Raw genomic sequence first — 20,499 nt, forward strand, 5'->3', positions numbered from 1 at the left:
TGTTGTATTGTCTTTTACAAGTTATTGATTGTTGTATTTTTCTTTTACTAATGAAAATAAATAAATAAATAAATAAATACAACATCTTTAAAGTGTTAAATTTAAACGTTTTCCAAAACAGTGCTTCATGGAACAGCCATTGCGTTGCAAGCTTCCCTTTTCTTCCTACTGGCTAAACTAAACATCATGTTTAATTCCTCTTCAGGGGCTTGTAATCTTTTTGAATCTGAATTCGTGCCTGACAGGTGTGTTGTTTTTTCTTTCTTCCTGTGTTCCCCTTTCCTGGCAGGTGATTATGAGGTTTCTGTGAAGTTCAATGACGAGCACATCCCAGACAGTCCCTTCATAGTACCCGCCACATCCACCTCTGACGATGCCCGCCGACTCACTGTTTCTAGTCTTCAGGTGAGGCACTGGGAGAAACCGCCCACTTGCTCCCCCTGCTGGTTGGGTAGAGTTGGCACTGTTGCTCTCCTGAGCTGGCTTTCCTTCACCACAAAGAAGAGAGCGTAGATCCAGGCTGGGGAGCAATCTGTCCTGCAGATGTCGAGCAGAGGGGGGTGGTTTGCTTGAATGCCCGATCAGTTGCAGGGGGAAGGAGACCCCACAAGTCATCCTCACTCAGAATAGTCATGGTGCCAACTTCCTGGCCACACAGGGATCTGCTCCGGGGTTTTTCTCGTGTCTCGTTTAAAGGCTGCTAACAGTCCTGCGCTCCGTGCCAAGGTTTAAAGATGGAGAGCTCCCCTGGGCACGCTGCATCTGCTGATCTGCTGCCATGCTGAAAAGGTTACCCGGGCCTTCCTCTTGTCTAAACTGTGCCCCTTTTGCTTGCCCGCCTGCCGCTTGTGCTGTGCCCAGCTTCCAGGGGAGCTCTCCCTCTCTAAGCCACCTGGCTCAGGTAAGTGGAAGCTTGTCTTGTGTTTGTCGGGGGAGGGAGGGAGGGAGGGGGGGATGCAGGGCTCTGGAGCTGGATGCGGCCCTCTTGGCCCTTTCGGCTGTCTCATGTGCTCTGTGCTTCCAGGAGTCAGGGTTAAAAGTGAACCAGCCAGCCTCATTTGCTGTCAGCTTGAACGGGGCCAAGGGTGTGATTGATGCCAAGGTGCACAGCCCCTCAGGGGCTTTGGAGGAGTGCCATGTCACTGAACTTGATGAAGGTAGGTCCTCTGATGTCTATTAGCATTATTTGTATTATTCGTATTATTCGTATTATTAGAGGTTTAGAGGTTTAGAGGTGGTTAGAGGTTAGCACCCAGTATGCCAATTACCACTGGAATTACCACTGCTGGTTTGTACCATAATCGTTGAATTTTGATTTTTAAGTCCTGGTATTTCGCGATTTTTTCATGTTCCTTCTCGTCGACCCTGCTGTCACCTGGTATTGCGATGTCTATGATTGTAACCTTATTTTTCTCAACCAGTGTGATGTCTGGTGTATTATGCGCCAGTATTTTGTCGGTTTGTATACGGAAATCCCACAAGATCTTGACCATCTGATTTTCGGTGACTTTTTCAGGCTTATGTTCCCACCAGTTCGTTGTTTTAATATTATAATTTTTGCATAAATTCCAGTGGATCATTTGTGCTACTGAATTGTGAATATTATTATTACTATTATTATTATTATCAATATTAATATCATCAATATTATCAATACTAATATTATCAATACTAATATTATCAATACTAATATTATCAATATCATCAATATTATTAATATCATCAATATTATTAATATCATCAATATCATCAATATTGTTAATATTATTAATATTAATATTATTAATAATATTAATAATATTAATAATATTAATAATATTAATAATATTAATAATATTAATAATATTAATAATATTAATAATATTAATAATATTAATAATATTAATAATATTAATATTATTTGCAAAGTGACCTGTTAGGCTTGCTGCATGAAAGGGCTGTTTGACCCATCTATCTCCCCTCCAGCTCTAGAGCAAAGGATAAGGCTACCAAAGTCTCTTTCTCCGGCTTCAAAAAGTAGACTCTAGAAATGCAAGTTTGTGCCAAAAGTAGAATCAGATTATTCGGTGACCAGATCCCAGACCTTTGTTCTATGTATAAATAAACATTGTGGTTCCTGGGAGACTCATTTAACAATGGTCTGCGGAGATTCTCCACCATCCAAGTTATGGGTTGTCTCAAAGGTGCTTTTCCCAGAAAGCAACTGGGTTTTCTTTTTCTGAATTGAAGACGTCTGTTGGATGAGAAACAAAACATTTTCAAAGGAAAGCAGAAGAAAAAAACAAGGAAAATCCAGTTGCCTTTTGGATATTAATGTAGAAGCATTTTTAAACCTAAATTGCTTTCTTGGTCAACATTGGAAATACTTTTTTTCCATGTACTTGGAAAAAAGTTTAACTGCTTCCTGGTGAAAACAACTGCGCATTGTAGTGTAGTGTGGTGTGTAGCAGCACCGTGGAGTAATTGTGCTCAGTTGTAGCTCGGCCGACGCCATACCAGACTTTCTGACAAAACTTCCTGCATTGAATGCGGCTTGGAAGCAGATGGAGAGCTTTGTAAATGAACGTTATAGTTGCTGTAATGTAATCCTTCATTCGGCTAAGTTACAGTGGAGTCACCAGTCTTTGTTATTAATTCTGTCAAAAACGCATTGCTCTAATCAGTTGCCACATTATAGATGTTAGAAAAACAGCTGTACCTCTTCAAAACCTGTTCCGATAAGAGGTCTCCTGCCCACTGGGGCAGCACAAGGCCTCTACGTACGGTACATTCTCTTGAGTCCAAGGGCAACAAGTCAAATCCAGAGAAAAGCCATTTGTTTACCTTCTTCCAGTCTGTAACAGCAATGGCTCAGCTGGAGCGATGAGTTGGGCTGACCCAGCCTTCCAGAGAGGCAGACAAAACTATTGGCAGTATCTTCAAGCTACTTTACCAAGGTCTCGTGATGGGCATAGCAACAAAATGTCTCCCACACTGTTAGTTCTCCAGTCCACATTTGCTGCTTCAGGAGTCAAGAACAGAAACTGACCCAGAGCCAAAACACAAAGGCAGATTCTTGGCTACGGGCCACTTCCTGCTTACTTAAGGACTTCAACAGACAGATCCCCATTCTGGAGCCTTGAACCGTCCAGGATAAGAAACAATGCTTCTGCCCCCAACTCTAATTATGGGGCTAGCCAACGCTGTCAAACTCCATCTGTCACAATTCCCATCTGGTTAGCATTCCCCAAGTATGCTTACTAAGGCTTAATTATTTTAAGCAGCAAGCACATCTGCTCACAACCACCTACAAGTTGTAAGTCAACATAGGTCAGCTCGCTCGTGGCGGTGTAAAACGAGGGCTCGCAACACAGATAGCTAACGCCTGCTAATTCCCCAAACTTAAAAGGAAATGGCTGAAATTTTGTAAGAACTTGCGAAAGGATATGGAGATTTCGTAAGATTGTAGCCAGGGCTGGATTTAGATGAAAAGAGGCCCTAGGCTATTCCACTTAGGAGGCCCTTTCACCTCCCATTTTTAAGTTTGTAAATTACATGAGAGACAATAAAATACATCATTACTGTGATATATATCAATATATATCAATATATATAGCTGGCCGCCCGACGGAGGGCGGCTCTGCTCTGCGGCAAAGGCAGCGAGGCCAGCTGCCTCCCCTGCTGCGCTCAGCTGCCTGGCTTGCCCCCCCTCACCTGCCTGGCCGCTGGTGGGCTCCGCGTCGACGGGGTGGCTACTGGGAGCGGCCGCGCCTCTCGCCCCACCGCCGGTGCTGGGAACGTGGGTGGGCTCCCCAACTGCCGCGGCACTGGAACGATCTTAACCAATACATTTTTGTTTATTAGTCATATGCGTAGAATTTCTCCTTATTTTCGGTTCAGTGTTTTAGTGTTCACTGTTTTTAGAATAGTGTAATTTTAATTTTGCTAACAATTTGAATGTAGGCCCCTCTTGATCTTGAGGCCCTAGGCTGAAGCCTAGTTAGCCTATAGGAAAATCCGGCCCTGATTGTAGTCACTATTTTGGCGTGTGTGCGTACACACGCAAGTGATTGCTAAAAGTTAATGCTAACTGTATATATCATTGATTCCTATGCTTGCTGTAACCTATGGTCACAGTATGAAAAATCATGCCATATTGTTAGCTGTCCAAGCCCTGGTTTAGCCAGTGCTGAACTGGGGCTTTTGCAATGCAAAACAACTTTGCAAAGCAAAGCTTTGTTCTTCGATTCCTTGCTGTGTATTCATCATACTCAACCTTCAAGAAAACAACATCTGTAGTCACCAGGAGGCAAACTCCACTCCACGGAGTCATTACTTTTACTGAGAAGATTGTGTGAACTCTGTACATAGCAATTTTCCCCCCTCTTTGTCACGGGAACTAAGGAGGGATGGATTAGGACCTACTAACAACACTCCTTTGAAGTTATGGTCCCCAGAGATCCCTGCTCACTTGCAGTTTTATGGATTCTTATGTCAAATGAAGTTGAATCTATCCATCTTTTAGAGGGTTCCACCACAAAACCGCGTTCGACTAAAGGGCGCTCGACGAAACCGCGTAGCTGACATCACAGCGCGACAACAGCGCGGAGAAAAAAGCACGCTGTAAACGCTAAACCTAAAATTAACCCCTAAACCTAACCCCCCTAAACCTAACCCTAAACTTAACCCTTAACCTAACCCTAAACCTAACGCTAAACCTAACGCTAAACCTAACGCTAAACCTAATCCTAACCCTTAACCTAACCCTAAACCTAACCCTAACCGTTAACCTAACCCTAAACCTAACCCTTACCTTAACTTGAATCGGCTTGCTTTCAAAGCGCTATTTAAAGCGCCCTTCTTTCTCCGCGCTCGCTGTTGTCGCCCTACTGATGACGTCAGCGACGCGGTTTAATCGGGCACGCTTTAGTCGAGCGCGGTTTTGTCGTGCCACGCTTTTAGGGTGGGGAGATGCAGGACTTGCTGCTTCTCCCGTACAGAATTTCCTGCCATGTAACTTGCAAGCTTCAGCGTGGTTGAGAATCTATTGTTGAATATTATGACTGCATGTGAAGGGGAGACACAATGACAATTGCAGAGCAGTGCTAAAACGAGACAGCTGTGGCTTTTGTGTGAAGTCCCTGCCTTCTCTGCAGATTACTTTCAAAGCCATGAAAGGAGAGCCTTCACCTCTGACCCAATCTCTGAATGATCTACTCCCAATAAGTGGCAGCTCCAAAGAAGGCAGTTAATGAGAACAAATTGAATCAGCTGTTGCCCTTCGGAAATGTTAGGACTATAGTTCTTACAATTCTGTGGTCAGGAAGACATCAGTTTAACTTTGTCAGTTCTATTTGCAGATTAAGCAAGTACTGTGTTTTCTGGACTATTAGATGCACTGGAGTATAAGACGCACCCAGATTTCGAAGAGGAAAACAAGGAAAAAATAGTTTTTGCCCTCCCCAGCCCCCAGGAGCTCTCCCCAAAGATCTGCGCGCCCCATTTATGTGAAAAACGGGCCTGTTTTTGGCAAAAATGGGACGCATGGGGCAGGGTTTCAGGAGGCCAAAAATGGCCGTATTCGGTGTATAAGATGCACCAACATTTAGTGGGGAAAAGTGTGTGTCTTATACTCCGAAAAGTGCAGTAGTCTTTTTTGCAAAGGTTGGTGGCCTGCAAAGACATAGGGAATGGGGAGAGCTGAATTGTCTGTAAACCCCTTTTACTTCTAACCAGTAACACAGATCTAATTTGTTAATATATTTGTGCAAGCCTGAACCTGTTCCATACATGTTTGTTGTGTCTGGCTCTTAAATTAACATGTTAAAGATTTTTACTCATACAGTACATATGCACATCTTCCTTTATACTGTCTTAAGTACTGCTCAGGTTTGATGTAGTATACTTGACTACAGGTAGTCCTTGACTTACAACAGTTCATTTAGCGACCGTTCAAAGCTACAATGGCATTGAAAAAAGTGACGTATGACTGTTTCTCACACGGCCATTGCAGCATCCCTACGGTCCTATGATCAGAATTCAGATGCTTTACAACTGGTTCATATGTATGATGGTTGCAGTGTCCTGGGGTCATGTGATCAGTTTTTGCAACAGGGAAAATCCAGATTCATTTAGCAACCACGCTACCATGTAATGATCCACTTAAGTGTGGCAAGAAAAGTCACAAAATGGGGCAAAACTCACTTAACAAATGTTTCACTTAGCAGCATAAATTTTGGGCTCAATTATGGTTGTAACTCAAAGACTACCTGTATATTGTACGATTTTCACACGGAGAGTAGTGTCAACATCAGATTCAGAAGAAAAAAGCAAAAATGTAGGTACCTGTCCTTTCCTTTTCCTGTGTACGGTAATCATTTTAAGGTTCACGTCTCTTTAAGATGCTCCTTTCTCCACCTTTGTGTTGCTACAGACAAGTATGCGGTGCGCTTCATTCCCCGTGAGAATGGCATCTACTCAGTTGATGTCAAGTTCAATGGGAGCCACATACCTGGCAGCCCCTTCAAGATTCGCGTTGGGGAAATAGGCCAAGCTGGAGACCCAGGGATGGTATCCGCCTATGGCCCTGGCTTGGAAGGTGGTGTGACAGGTAAAAAGGAACCTCGACTAAAGCCAAAGGCTACTGTGAGATTTTGGTAAAAGCTACCTGTTCTGACCCCCCCTTCTCCGTCCAGGAACGAAAGCCGAAACCAACGTCAATGAGAATATTTTTTAATCAGTCCAGACTCTCGTTGGCTGCAAGCCACATAAACAAAGAGATAAGCACTCTGGCAGCAAGTCCTACAAATCTTAGCAGCAATGCAAACAAACTCTGGCAGCAATCCAGCCTGCCAAGTTTGTTTCTCGTTAGTCCATAATGTTCACTTCTGCAAGAAGGGCGTGGCACAAGCAGTCTCTCTTATAATCAGGAGAGGATCTTAATGAGCATCAGCTGAGCGTAATCACCTCCTGTAATTACGTAGTTGTTCTTGACGCCGAGTAGCCCCTCGCCGGCGTGCATCCTGGAACAACTCACAGGTGTATTCTGGATCACTCACTCTTGTCTCCTCCCCACTGATCCAAGGCTCAGGCGCCACCTGGTGGCCAACTAGTCTCTCTGCGCCTTGCTCAGAGTCGGAACCCTGTCCAGGGTCCTCCACATCCTCCAGGGCCGACTCATAAGACCCCTCCCTGTTGGAGTCTGGCGGCAGCTCCAATGGCTCCTGCCGAGCCACAACAGCTACCTAACTGGTTTCCTATGTTCTTTGTCTCCCTCCCTCTGGTCTGTAGGAAAACCTGCTGAATTCATAGTCAACACTACAAACGCTGGGCCTGGGACGCTCTCTGTCACTATTGATGGTCCGTCAAAGGTGAAGATGGACTGCCAAGAGTGCTCGGAGGGCTACAAGGTCATTTACACACCCATGGCACCTGGCAGCTACCTCATCTCCATCAAATTCGGTGGTCCATATCACATTGCTGGCAGTCCTTTCAAAGCTAAAATCACAGGTAAGCACACAATGGGAGTAAGTAAGTAAAATCTTTATTACGGTCAAAGACCAGCGATACACATTAGTTTTTACACTGTATTAAAAAATACTAACATTGAAATATAATTAAAAAGTATTGACATTAAAAGTGGATAATAACATAATGGTCCAAAGATTGTTAGAGGTATGTCCAGATAATTGGTAGAAGATGACAACTATACTTCTGTAGCGAAATTTTTTTCTTATGGACATTGCAGCCGCACAGAACTTTGCAGACGTGGTAACCGGGTTAGTGTCCTGGAGGAGAAAGCCTAGATAAAAATTGTCTGCTCTCCCTGGCAATCTCTCTAATAAGGGGAGAATATGTGCAGACCTACAAGCTCTGTATAGCTCGCAGTGTAATAGAACATGTGAATTATCTTCCACTTCTCCTTTACCACATATACAAACCCGTTCTGCTATAGGTGTTCTCTTATACCTGCCCTGGAGGAGTGCTGAAGGAAGAAGGTTAAATCTGGCTCTGAAGAAAGCTATTCTTTGTTTTGGGAAGATCAGGTCATTTAGATACCTTGCCGATTCCCACACACCCTGTTTGATTCTGTCCCTACTGTGGAGAGGCAACCTATTTAGTTCTTCTTGGAACTCCGTGTCCCTCATTCTATTGATTACTACTTGCTTTGCTTGCTCAAAGCCTAGAGACATTGAGGATAATGGTGAGAGCCACACAATGGGAGAAAAAAACGTGCCTGTGATCTATTTAGAGATTCTTCTTAATTTCTTAATTTTATGTCTGTATTTTTCAATTTTTCCCCTCTTCACTGTTGAAGTCCTATGTATGTATTTATGTATGTATTTTATTATTTGTATGCCGCCCTTCTCCGGGAGGACTCAGGGCGGCGAACAATTCAAGGGGGAAAAAAAGGGGGAACATAAAAGACAAAATACAAATAATAAAAGTAGACAACAGTCGCACAACCATACATGTCGAGAGGGGAGGGAACTCATCACCCCCAGGCCTGCCGGCACAGCCAGGTTTTGACGGCTTTTCGGAAGGCCTGGAGAGAGGTGAGGGTCCGAATCCCTGCGGGGAGTTCATTCCAGAGGGCCGGAGCTGCCACAGAGAAGGCCCTCCCCCGGGTAATAGCCAGGTGGCATTGGCTGGTAGATGGCACCCGGAGGAGGCCAACCCTGTGTGATCTAACGGGTCTGTGGGAGGTAATTGGCAGCAGGCGGTCTCTCAAGTACCCAGATCCAATACCATGAAGGGCTTTATAAGTTACGACTAGCACCTTGAAGCGTATCCAGAGACTGATCGGTAACCAGTGCAGCTCGCGGAGGATAGGTGTGACGTGGGTGTACCGAGGTGCACCCACAATCGCTTGCGCGGCTGCGTTCTGGACGAGTTGAAGTCTCCGAATACTCTTCAAGGGCAGCCCCATCATCTCTAGAAGAAGCCCTCAACCATTTGAAAGGGACCATAGGCTGGGGAAACTGGAGACCTTTTGTAGAAATATAACTGGGGTCACCTCCTTGCATTCTGCTAAAGCCTGGAGCTTTCATCTAAGAAGCGACGATGGAGAACAAATGGCACATTGCCTTGACATGACTGGATTGTGTTGTAATTAACTTCCTCTCTTCTTCCTGGCAGGGGCCCGCCTTGTTCCCAGCCACAGCCTCCATGAGACTTCCTCGGTCTTCATGGATGGAGTCCCCAAGCCTGATGGTGCAGCACCCAAATTTGCTTCAGATGCCAGCAAAGTAGTTGCCAAAGGGTTGGGCCTCAACAAGGGATTTCTAGGCCAAAAGAACTCTTTCACAGTCGACTGCAGCAAAGCAGGTGGGTGTAAATGAACCCTGTAGAGTCGGGGAAGCTGCATAGAAAATCCCATTTCTCCACTCATCAGATATACTGATACTTTATGGCTTCTTAGAAAGCCACATCCCAATGTTTTGTAGGGTTAGCTTTTGAAGGCTCAGTTGAGCAGTGACTAGGGGACCTAATTCGTAATTCGTAATTTAATAAACTTATATGCTGCCCAATCCCGTAGGACTCCGGGCGGCTTACAAATACGAGAATAAAATAAAAAATAAAAAATAGGGAAAAGACAAGAACAAGTTTAAAAGGAACACAACATACACTCAACTTAGATGGGGGGTGCACCTCTTATACATAGGTCAATAGCCCCAGGCCTGCCGGAACAGCCAGGTTTTGGTGGCTTTTTGGAAGGCTGAGAGAGTAGGAAGGGTGAACTAGTTGGATTGATCTGTTCAAGGCTGCCTATTAACCTGAAATATTCTAAATACATAGCTGTTCTGTCCCCCCCTTCTCCGCTTGTTAACAGACGGCAGGCAAACAAACTTAAAAGGAACTTTCTTTATCAGTTCTCGGCTCAGACTGGCTTCGAGCCCAAAAATAACATAAATACAGTCTCTGACCAGATAACAGAATACAAAACAAATCTCTCTTACAGCAACACAAGTTGAACAAAACGAAAGCAAAGCACTTCTTCCAAAGTCTCTACGAATCAGGGTTACAGAAATCAAAGCACTTCTCCGAGTGTATCTTCTTGAATCAGGGTTAACAGAAAACGAAGCACTTTTCCAAGTGTATCTTACATAAACCACGACTGATGATCAATCAATGTTGAACGAGCCAAGGAACGTTGACTCCTGCAACTAGGGCGTGGCACCATCCGTCCTTTTATCCCCCAAATCCCACTAACGAGCCCCCAGCTGCATCGTTAATCTTGCATTCCAAAAAGACTCAGAAGACTGCTGCTGAGTCACAACACATAGCTGGCCACATCCACCCTCAGACCTTCAGAGTAGCAATGGATGAAAATCTAGATCACGTTCTTGATGTATTCCACCTTAGTAAAATTATGTAGCAAGAAGAATTCTAGCTATCACACACCCAACCCAAATACAAACATTTGCCACACTCCAAATGGGCATTGGAATTCATGTTCCTGAAAGAAAAAGATTGGAAAAACTTGCATTAGCCCTCCAATGCTTTATTTCTTAATGCCTCAAATTAACATGCTGCTTCTGAACAGCAAAAGATGAAGCACAGTTTCCATCAAGGGTCCTTCAGTAGAAACATTAGTCAAAACTAAAGCTATATTTAAACCACGCATTTTGATGTGGAGGGAGGGAAACAAAGTAGGGACATGCTCAAATTCTTGTGGCAGAGGTTAACTGCCTTAGATGTTGGAGTTTAATCCCTCAGGGCTCAGGCTGATTATTCATTTCCCTACTTTGTGATTGAAAAAAGCCACTTAGGAAGTTTTATTCAAAGATTGGGGAAGCGGTACGAGACCCCCAGGGTGCAGCCAAGTTCATGGGCCATACTACAAAGCTAGCAGGACTGCTTCATCCTATGCATTCATCTGTGAACAGAGGCATCCAGTTACATTTTAATATGCTTAAAAGGGAGGTCAATTCAAGTGTGATCATGTTGCACAATTGATGGAAAAGAAAGAAGTAAGATAAAGGGCAGTGGGGCGGGGGGAAATAACTCCTACATATATTGGGGAAGGGAGGGAGGAAGGGAAGGAAGGAAGGAAGGAAGGAAGGAAGGAAGGAAGGAAGGAAGGAAGGAAGGAAGGAAGGAAGGAAGGAAGGAAGGAAGGAAGGAGGAAAGATTATTGTACTAGCTAGGCTAGTACATAAGAGCCGAGGTGGCGCAGTGGTTAGGGTGCAGTACTGCAGGCCACTTCAGCTGACTGTTATCTGCAGTTCAGCGGTTCTAATCTCACCGGCTCAAGGTTGACTCAGCCTTCCATCCTTCCGAGGTGGGTGAAATGAGGACCCAGACTGTGGGGGCAATTTGCTAAAAATCTGTAAATCGCTTAGAGAGGGCTGAAAGCCCTATGAAGCGGTATATAAGTCTAACTGCTATTGCTATTGCTATAGGCTATTATGTGATTGGGTTGATTTTGGCTTAATGATTTGTGTGAACCTAGTTACTGTGATTTGTGGGACAGTTTATTCATAACGTGTGAATCCAAGCCAATTGTTTTAAACACTCTAATTAAGTGGGCGGTCCACTCAGCCCAACCCTTACTAGTTCTCTCCTCCTTTCTCTCCAGGGAACAACATGTTGCTGGTGGGTGTACACGGCCCAAAGACCCCATGTGAGGAGATTGTGGTGAAGCACTTGGGCAACCGGTTGTACAACGTCACCTACCTGTTGAAGGACAGAGGCGACTACATCCTGGTGGTGAAATGGGGAGATGAACACATCCCCGGCAGCCCCTTCCATATCTCCGTGCCTTAAAAGCTCTTCCCTCTGCCTGAGTGTAACACTGCCCCTCCTGAAATCCCTTTGGAATGCTCCTGCCTCTTACTAATTGGCAGGGCCGATGCCCAAAGAGGTCGGCTCATGTTGTGGGAGGGATGAGTGGCGGGCGGGTTGCCCTTGGAAGGAAGAGATTCCTGTGGATCTGTTTACATGCAGCAATAATTATTTCCAATCATTTTTTTCTTCCCCCTCCCGTGTCTTTCTTTCCTCGGCGGGAGGCTCGATTTGATTTTTTCTCACCAGCATGCCAGCTTCATGCCCATGAACTGAACTTGTGCCCTCCTCCCCCAGAGTTGCCAGAAAGGCCGCTTTCCCTACCGACAAAATATATGGCACATGGATACTGTACCGGTGCATATTGTTGCCATCCACTGCTTCTCCTGGAGTGCAGACGGGCTGGTCTCTTTTCGTCTCTCTGTCCTTTCCCCTTTAATGGCTTGAGATGGAAGCTTTGTGGGCAATCAATAACCACAGTGGCAAGAGCTGCTCCTTGCTTTGCCAGTTTATAGCCAAATCCTTGTTTAGTCCTTCCAAGATTTAAATTGTGGTTGTGCACAACTGCCAGTACCTTTTCTTTGATAAGGGAAGGGAATAAAAGTTCTGCTTCAAATGCCTGTTGAATGTTGAATGTTTGAATGTTTATTTCATTTATATGCCGCCCTTTTCCCCCGAAGGGGGACTCAGGGCGGCTCACAACTCAAACCAGGGTAGGGGGGATACAGACAGATTAACAACAACACAAAAACAATACATGATTTAAAAACACACAACAATCATACCATTCGAGGCGGGGGCAACGGTTCTTTAGCCCCAGGCCTGTCGGAACAGCCAGGTTTTAAGGGCTTTGCGGAAGGCTTGGAGGGTGGTGAGGGTCCGAATCTCCACAGGGAGTTCGTTCCAGAGGGTCGGAGCAGCCACAGAGAAGGCTCTCCTCCGGGTAGTCGCCAGTCGACACTGGCCGGCGGATGGAATTCGGAGGAGGCCTAGTCTGTGGGATCTAATCGGTCTGTTGGTGGTTTCTGACTGTTTTTCCCCCTTTTCGTATTCTATGCCCTATTCAGCCATTGTCGGTTGAGATTCTGGGTTATGTCCAATGATCTCCTACTTCAGTGTTTCTCAACCTTGGCTACTTGAAGATGTCTGGACTTCAACTCCCAGAATTCCCCAGCCAGCGAATGCTGGCTGGGGAATTCTGGGAGTTGAAGTCCAGACATCTTCAAGTGGTCAAGGTTGAGAAACACTGAATTAGATAAATTGCTTCAATTTTGCTTCAATTTTGAAGTCCAGACATCTTCAAGCAGCCAAGGTTGAGAAACACTGATCTAATTTATAAAGCCACCTATTTCATGAGCAAGTGACTCTGGGCACAAACCTAAAATGGTAAATATCTAAAATTGTTAACAGTGTCATGAACAAATATTAAAGTACCTCGCCTCATTCGCCTTACTTCAGCACCTTGAGAATTGTAGTTTATAGAGCAGTGTTTCTCAACCATGTCGAATGCTGGCTGGGGAATTCTGGGAGTTGAAGTCCAGACATCTTCAAGTTGCCAAGGTTGAGAAACACTGTTATATAGAGAGTGGGCTGCCAATTGGAATTTCAGCTAAGGTTTTCTCTTAATAGAAAAAAAAAAACTAATCACCACATAGAAGTTATTATTCAGAATTCAGAAAAGCACCGTTACGTATGGCCCTTCCCATCCTTCCCCTGTTAAGTTGGAGCCCTCCCAAAAACTTTGGGCATTGATAGATACAGCCACGTGAAACTGTTCCCTTGCTTCAAGAATCTGCTCCTGATAGTGACTGACCATAGCTTTGATAGCATTCGCTGGCTGGGGAATTCTGGGAGTTGAAGTCCAGACATCTTCAAGCGGCCAAGGTTGAGAAACCCTGTTCTACTTAGTTCATTGAAATGGATAGCCCTCCTTGTTGAGATCAGCTGACTTTTCTAACCATCCATCATCTCTCAGTAGCCTGAGAAAAGGGAAAGCTGATAGACCAGGGATAGTCAACCTTTTTATACCTACCGCCCACTTTTGTATCTCTTGTCAGTAGTAAAATTTTCTAACCGCCCACCGGTTCCACAGTAACGGTGATTTATAAAGTAGGGAAGTCAATTAAATTTAAAAAAGGAAATTGCTTCGGTATTGGACAAAACCCCCTACCGCCCACCACGAAAGCTGGAACGCCCACAAGTGGGCGGTAGGGACCAGGTTGACTACCACTGTGATAGACCGTCTATATCGGAGAAGAAGTCTCCTTGAACTTTACCCAATCTTCTGAGGAGGTTCAGAGATTACTAGGAATCATAATTGCATTCGGTGAACTGGAAACTCTTTTTGAGATTTATCTGAGCAAAAAGTAGGTGCTGACTCTAGACTTGAATTCCTAGGATTGTTCTGTCGGGCTGAATTGAATTCTTGCAATCACATTTGCCCATCAAAACATATACCAGGTGTGGGCCTTTAACTGATCTAACAGAGAAAGTGTCATAGTAAGACATTTATTCAAGTATGGAAGCTTGTCTTAGACTTACGTTCTGAGAAGATGTCTAGAATGTGTTAAGTCTAAAGCGCTGTCTGATTAAGGTAAGAAAATCCACATCGGATCAGAGAAGGAATCTAACTAGGACGGGGAGTCACTTCCCCGAGCAATTAACCAGATGCCAATGGGCAGTCCATATTCAGGAACAAATACACAGCAATCACCTGTTACTCGTTTCCTAGCAATTGGCATTTATAGGCAATTAGTTTATTGATATTGGAGGCAACAAGCAACGACCATAAGTAGCCATGGATAGTCTTACTTGTTGTGTCCTGACCAGCAGATGGCGCTGTGCAAATCGGGAGGGCATGGGCTCGTAGTGGGTCTTTAGCCTTGACAGGAGCTGGTCTACATGCCTCCACCAATGTCTCCCATCGCCGAGGAGGACCATGTAGGAACAGGGCCCGGTTACGTCTGAGATGATTCCAGGAAGCCACTTTGGGTCGCCCGGAATTTCAGAGGCGCCTTGCACAGCGCCATCTGCTGGTCAGGACACAACATTTCATAATTAGTTGAGAGCCAGCATATTATAACGGTTAAGGTGTTGGATTCACATTGGGGAGACCAAGATTCTAGTCCCTGCTCAGAAAGAGAAGCTGACTGGATGACTTTGAACCAGCCCAGCTCACCCCACAGGGTGATTGGAGAGGGAAAAAATGGGAGGAGGAAGAGTTATGTACTGTTTGCCACCTTGAGCTTTAGAGCAAAAAAAAAGGGGGGGATATAAATTTAGCAAACACTGCCTAGTAGACAAGAGAGGACAATACAGATTATGTTGGCTAGGTTTTTTTTGCCACATTCATTTGGACTTCTAAAATAGCAGAAGTGACTACGGTATATAATATTCCACCTTTATAATGTTATAATGGTTAAATGCAGAATCACGCAAACCCGACTTTTCCAAGAAGAAAGGATTCACCTTTAATTTTGTAGTCAAGGCAACACGTGGAATGGCATCCGACTGTATTTGCTTCCTTTATACAGTAAAAAACGGAGTCCCCTCCTAGTTCTTGGCAAGCTGCCCTCCTCCTTTTTTAATTCTTTCCATGTTATCAGTGATGCCTAATAGGCCTGAAAACTAATGTTTAAAGAGACCAATTGAGAGTTTCCTCAACAAATCCGTATGAATGGACAAGAACACTTTGCTTGGGCCAACTTGACTAATTGTCCATTGTTCCCGTTTCCACTGAAAAATTATATTTGGCATTCCTTGGAGCCTTAGAAAGTTTTCAAGAGCTAAGGTTGTGATTACTGATCTTTGCTTTAAAAAGAACACCCCCTCGGGTGGCGCTCCAGCAATTAACTTGGCTGCAGGAGACTTCATAAACTTATGTGGATAGACTACAATTCTGTGGAAGAGACTAAAACAGGTGTCAAACTCACATCATCACGTAATATATCAGGACTCCCCTTTCCACCTTACTAAACCGCGAGTTTCGCAGCCCTGGTCTAAAACTTCAGAAATGTAGTAGTTGGCAGAAAATGGAGTTTCTTAAAACCATGCCCATCTTTAGAAAAGCACATTTTACAGCACTTTCCTGCTACAAAGAGTAGTTCAAGAAAGGGTGTATCCAAACGTCGCACGACAAAACCGCGGTCCACTAAAGCGCGCCCGATTAAAGCGCGTCGCTGACGTCAGCAGCGCGACAACAACGACCGTGGAGAAAAAGGGCGCTTTAAAAAGCGCTTTTAAAGCAAGCCGATTCACGTAAAGATAAGGGTTAGGTTTAGGGTTAGGGTTAGGTTAAGGGTTAGGGTTAGGTTAAGGGTTAGGGTTAGGTTTAGGGTTACGTTAAGCGTTAGGGTTAGGGTTAGGTTAAGGGTTAGCGTTAGGTTTAGCATTAGGTTAAGGGTTAGGGTTAGGGTTAGGGTTAGGTTTAGGGTTACGTTAAGCGTTAGGGTTAGAGTTAGGGTTAGGTTAAGGGTTAGCGTTAGGTTTAGCATTAGGTTAAGGGTTAGGGTTTGGTTAAGGGTTAGGGTTAGGTTTAGGGTTACGTTAAGCGTTAGGGTTAGAGTTAGGGTTAGGTTAAGGGTTAGCGTTAGGTTTAGCATTAGGTTAAGGGTTAGGGTTAGGGTTAGGGTTAGGTTTGGGGGGGTTAGGTTTAGGTTTACGCGTTAATTTTAGCTTTACCGCTCACAGCGTGCTTTTTTCGTCGCACTGTGATGACGTCAGGTACGCGGTTTCGTCGAGCGCGCTTTAGTCGACCGCGGTTTTGTGGTGGAACCGTATCCAAACTCCCAGGGCTCTCAGTTTTAAGGCTAAATTTCATTTTCTCAAAATAAGAGGCTGGAGTTCAGGGTTTACCCAGATACTTCTGATGAGCAATGTCCCACAAGATAAAATGTTGGCATATCTGAATAAGCTACTTGGGAGTTATGACTATCTAAATGGCAACATTACTTATCCACTCCTGTTACACACTTCTTCAAGTTCCTAAACAACCACATTTACAAGAAATGTGTTAAATAGCTACATCTACAAATGAGCAGATTGCAGAGTGGAAGAACTTTTGGAACAAAGCTTCAATCCTCAAGTGCTCCAGCCAGTTCCAAAGACAAACTATGCTTTGGGGTGTTGCCTAAGTATTTGTCCAGTGGAACTTCCTCCTTCCTCCCATTAACCTGACTAATTGGACGGGCACAAGATCCTGAATTGTGTCTACCCACTTGAGGATATCACTTCACTTGACAGAGAAGCCTCAGAATGCCTGAGTGTCACTAGCTGGTTTCCATTCTTCACACATGGACAACTAGCAGTTAGCAGTTAGACTTATATACCGCTTCTCTAAGCGGTTTACAGAGTCAGCATATCGCCCCAACAACAATCCGGGTCCTCATTTTACCCACCTCGGAAGGATGGAAGGCTGAGTCAACCTTGAGCCGGTGAGATTTGAACTGCCGAACTGCAGATAACAGTCAGCTGAAGTGGCCTGCAGTACAGCACCCTAACCACTGCACCACCTCGGCTCTTTTATGGATAGGCAAGCCAATTCAAATTACCAGATTCATGGAGAGTATTTACTACAAATACAGGTAGTCCTCGACCTGCAACCATAATTCCACCTCTAACTGAGGTTGTCATTAAGTAAATCACAGTCGTTATATTGATGTTGCTTGTTGGAAGCCAGCTGAAAGATGCTGAGTGGCAATCATGTTGACCACAGGACACTGTAACCCTCATAAATGCATGTCAGTTACTGTTATGACCTCCCACCCTTGTCCTACACCAAAACACACTGAGACAAAGATACTGCAAGGATTTATTAACACACAGACAGGACCTTGGCAGCAATCCAGCACAGACTAACCTTGGCAGCAATCCAGCCTGCCAAGCTAGCCACGAAAGTTCTCCAACTTTCATTGAATGCGTTGACTCCTGCAAAGGGGCGTGTGCACAATCATTCCTTTTATAGTCTTGAGAGGAGCCTAATTACCACAGGCTGAGTGCAATTATCTCCTGTAACTGTGTAACTGTTCCTTACGCCTATTAGCTCTTCATTGCCGGGCATCCAGGAACAACTCCCTTGGCTCCTCCCCACTGCTCCAATGCATGACGTCCGGATCACACTCCCTTTGTCTCCTCCCTACTGGTCCAAGGCTCAGGTGCCTCCTGGTGGCCAACCAGCCTCTCTGCGCCCTGCTCGGAGTAGGAACCCTGTCCAGGGTCCTCCACATCCTCCATTTTCATTCATTTCATTTATTATATTTATATGCCGCCCTTTTCCCCCGAAGGGGACTCAGGGCGGCTAACAAATCAAATCAGGGAAGGGGGGGGTACAGATAAAAAATAAAAACAATACATAACAATACATAATTTAAAAACACACAACAGTCATACCACTCAAGACGGGGGCAACAGCTCTTTAGCCCCAGACCTGTCGGAACAGCCAGGTTTTAAGGGCTTTGCGGAAGGTCTGGAGGGTGGTGAGGGTTCGAATCTCCATGGGGAGTTCGTTCCAAAGGGTCGGAGCAGCCACAGAGAAGGCTCTCCTCCGGGTAGTCGCCAGTCAACACTGGCCGGTGGATGGAATTCGGAGGAGGCCTAATCTGTGGGATCTAATCGGTCTAGCGGAGGTGATTGGCAGCAGGCGGTCTCTCAAGTACCCAGGTCCAATACCAGAGCCGACTCATAGGGTCCCTCGCTGTCAAGAGTCTGGTGGCAGCTCCAACGGCTCCTGCTGGGCCACAACAGTCACCAAATCCCAGATTTCTTATCTGATTGGATATTTTAACAATCGTAAGTGTGAAGACTGATGCTTTTTTCAATGCCATCTTAACTAAACAATTGCTAAACAAATGATTGTAAGTCAAACTACCTGTATATTTTGGATCTGGTGCAGGTTGCTGATGTAGAAATTAAAACTTCTCCCAGTTGTTCTTACTTGCATCAACTGGCAGTTGGGGACAAAAAGAGTAAAGAGAAAATCCAGAAAGCTTTGTTGTCATTCCATCATGGTATTATTGGATATTAATTTGGCTGGTTCCTTCCACAAACAATTGGCTTAAGTAACCACATTTGGTTCCTACAATTCCAAAGTGGCACTAATTTTGCACTCCCCTCCCCCCCACCCCTGGTCACATGCAGAGTATTAACCAGGTTTCCCATTTTGTCAAAACTCCACATGGCAGCCACACAATAGTTAAATGGATAAGAGTATTCTATCTCTTTCACGGGGGTCTTTATAAATGAGCGTCTAAATTAGATGTGATCATTTTCATATTAAAAGTGCAGTCCCCCAAATGCCAGATGCTACTTTGATGAGAAGAGAGGCAAGATTATCATTTACATCCTTCAAAACTAAAAATAACCACCTGAGTGACATTGCTCATCTTTTTCTCATAAATTCTTTGCCCGAGGCAATAATAATAAAAATGGTACAGAATTAGGAAAATGACCTTGATGAAGATAAGCCGAGGTGGCACAGTGGTTAGGGTGCAGTACTGCAGGCCACTTCAGCTGACTGTTATCTGCAGTTCAGCGGTTCTAATCTCACCGGCTCAAGGTTGACTCAGCCTTCCATCCTTTCGAGGTGGGTGAAATGAGGACCCAGACTGTGGGGGCAATATGCTGACTCTATAAACCGCTTAGAGAAGGCTGAAAGCCCTATGAAGCGGAATATAAGTCTAACTGCTATTGCTATTGCTATTGCTAAACAGGAGTGGTCTCAGATTCACTGAAACATAACGAGGAAGAGGAAGGCCAGCACAATCGGGATTGCTGGTGTGGTCTATAGGACTTCAAGCTTTGAAATCTAAAGTAAAACACTGATTTACATTTGGAAGAGGCAAAAAGTAAATGGCCATCTCTGACACCCAGAAGGCAGAATTAGGAATAGCAATAGCAGTTAGACTTATATACCGCTTCATAGGGCTTTCAGCCCTCTCTAAGCGGTTTACAGAGTCAGCTTATTGCCCCCAACAACAATCCGGGTCCTCATTTTACCCACCTCGGAAGGATGGAAGGCTGAGTCAACCCTGAGCCGGTGAGATTTGAACAGCCGAACTGCAGAACTGCAGTCAGCTGAAGTAGCCTGCAGTGCTGCATTTAACCACTGCGCCACCTCGGCTCTAGATTGCCAGTTGGATGGTAGGATTGTAATGCAATGAGGCTTCTAGCCCAACATGAGCATTGCCAACTTTCATTTGTGAATACGACACAATTATCTACGGTGATGCACAACAGGGAAGCTGTAGTAACAAGCATGCTGACCCACATCACCTCCCACATCACCTCTCAAGCAATGTGAAATTGACCAGGATGCTTGTGGGAAACAAGTCCCACCCGGTTCGCAGTGTACAAACCATCAGGGCTCTCCGATATACAGAGGAAGTAAAAAGTCATTGCAGAGCAGACAGAAGGGGGACAGGAGGGAATCTGTTGCTGGCACTGAACAGAAAGTTGGGGAGAATTGGCTGGAGATGGTTTCTTCCATGCCCTCTGCTGCCCCCCTACCCAGAATGTGTCAATAGGCCCTGGCTGGCCGGACCTATGCTGGCAGCGTTATTTATTTATTTGGTTGGTTAAATTTGATTTCCACCTATCTCACCAGTGGGGCTCTTCTTGGCTGCATTAGAATTAATAGAGCCTTTGGTGTGGTTGCTGTTTTAACATACTACTACTCTTCTTTTAATCACAACATAGTGTGTTTAACAGGAATGTTCCCCGAACTTTCCTGACAGTCTT

At 44.8% G+C, this 20,499-nt stretch overlaps 1 protein-coding gene across 6 annotated transcripts in view; it reads left to right on the top strand.

Moving 5' to 3' along the window:
- Window positions 1-11,947, top strand: part of FLNA (filamin A) — a 117,252-nt gene extending 105,305 nt beyond the window's left edge. For all 6 annotated transcript variants that reach the window (XM_087710879.1, XM_087710880.1, XM_087710883.1 and 3 more), the window contains 6 exons: window positions 290-405; window positions 1,025-1,157; window positions 6,413-6,589; window positions 7,270-7,488; window positions 9,118-9,306; window positions 11,561-11,947. In XM_087710879.1, coding sequence (XP_087567005.1) covers window positions 290-405; window positions 1,025-1,157; window positions 6,413-6,589; window positions 7,270-7,488; window positions 9,118-9,306; window positions 11,561-11,748 — 1,022 coding nt within the window. In that variant the 3' untranslated portion in view covers window positions 11,749-11,947. The remainder of the gene's footprint in view (window positions 1-289; window positions 406-1,024; window positions 1,158-6,412; window positions 6,590-7,269; window positions 7,489-9,117; window positions 9,307-11,560) is intronic.
- The last annotated feature ends 8,552 nt before the right edge of the window (window positions 11,948-20,499 follow it).

This window comes from Thamnophis sirtalis, unplaced genomic scaffold (genome assembly GCF_051295495.1).
Source record: "Thamnophis sirtalis isolate CommonGarterSnake01/CBP01778 unplaced genomic scaffold, rThaSir2_p1.2 scaffold_3, whole genome shotgun sequence".
In the NCBI taxonomy this organism is placed as follows: Eukaryota; Metazoa; Chordata; class Lepidosauria; order Squamata; family Natricidae; genus Thamnophis; species Thamnophis sirtalis.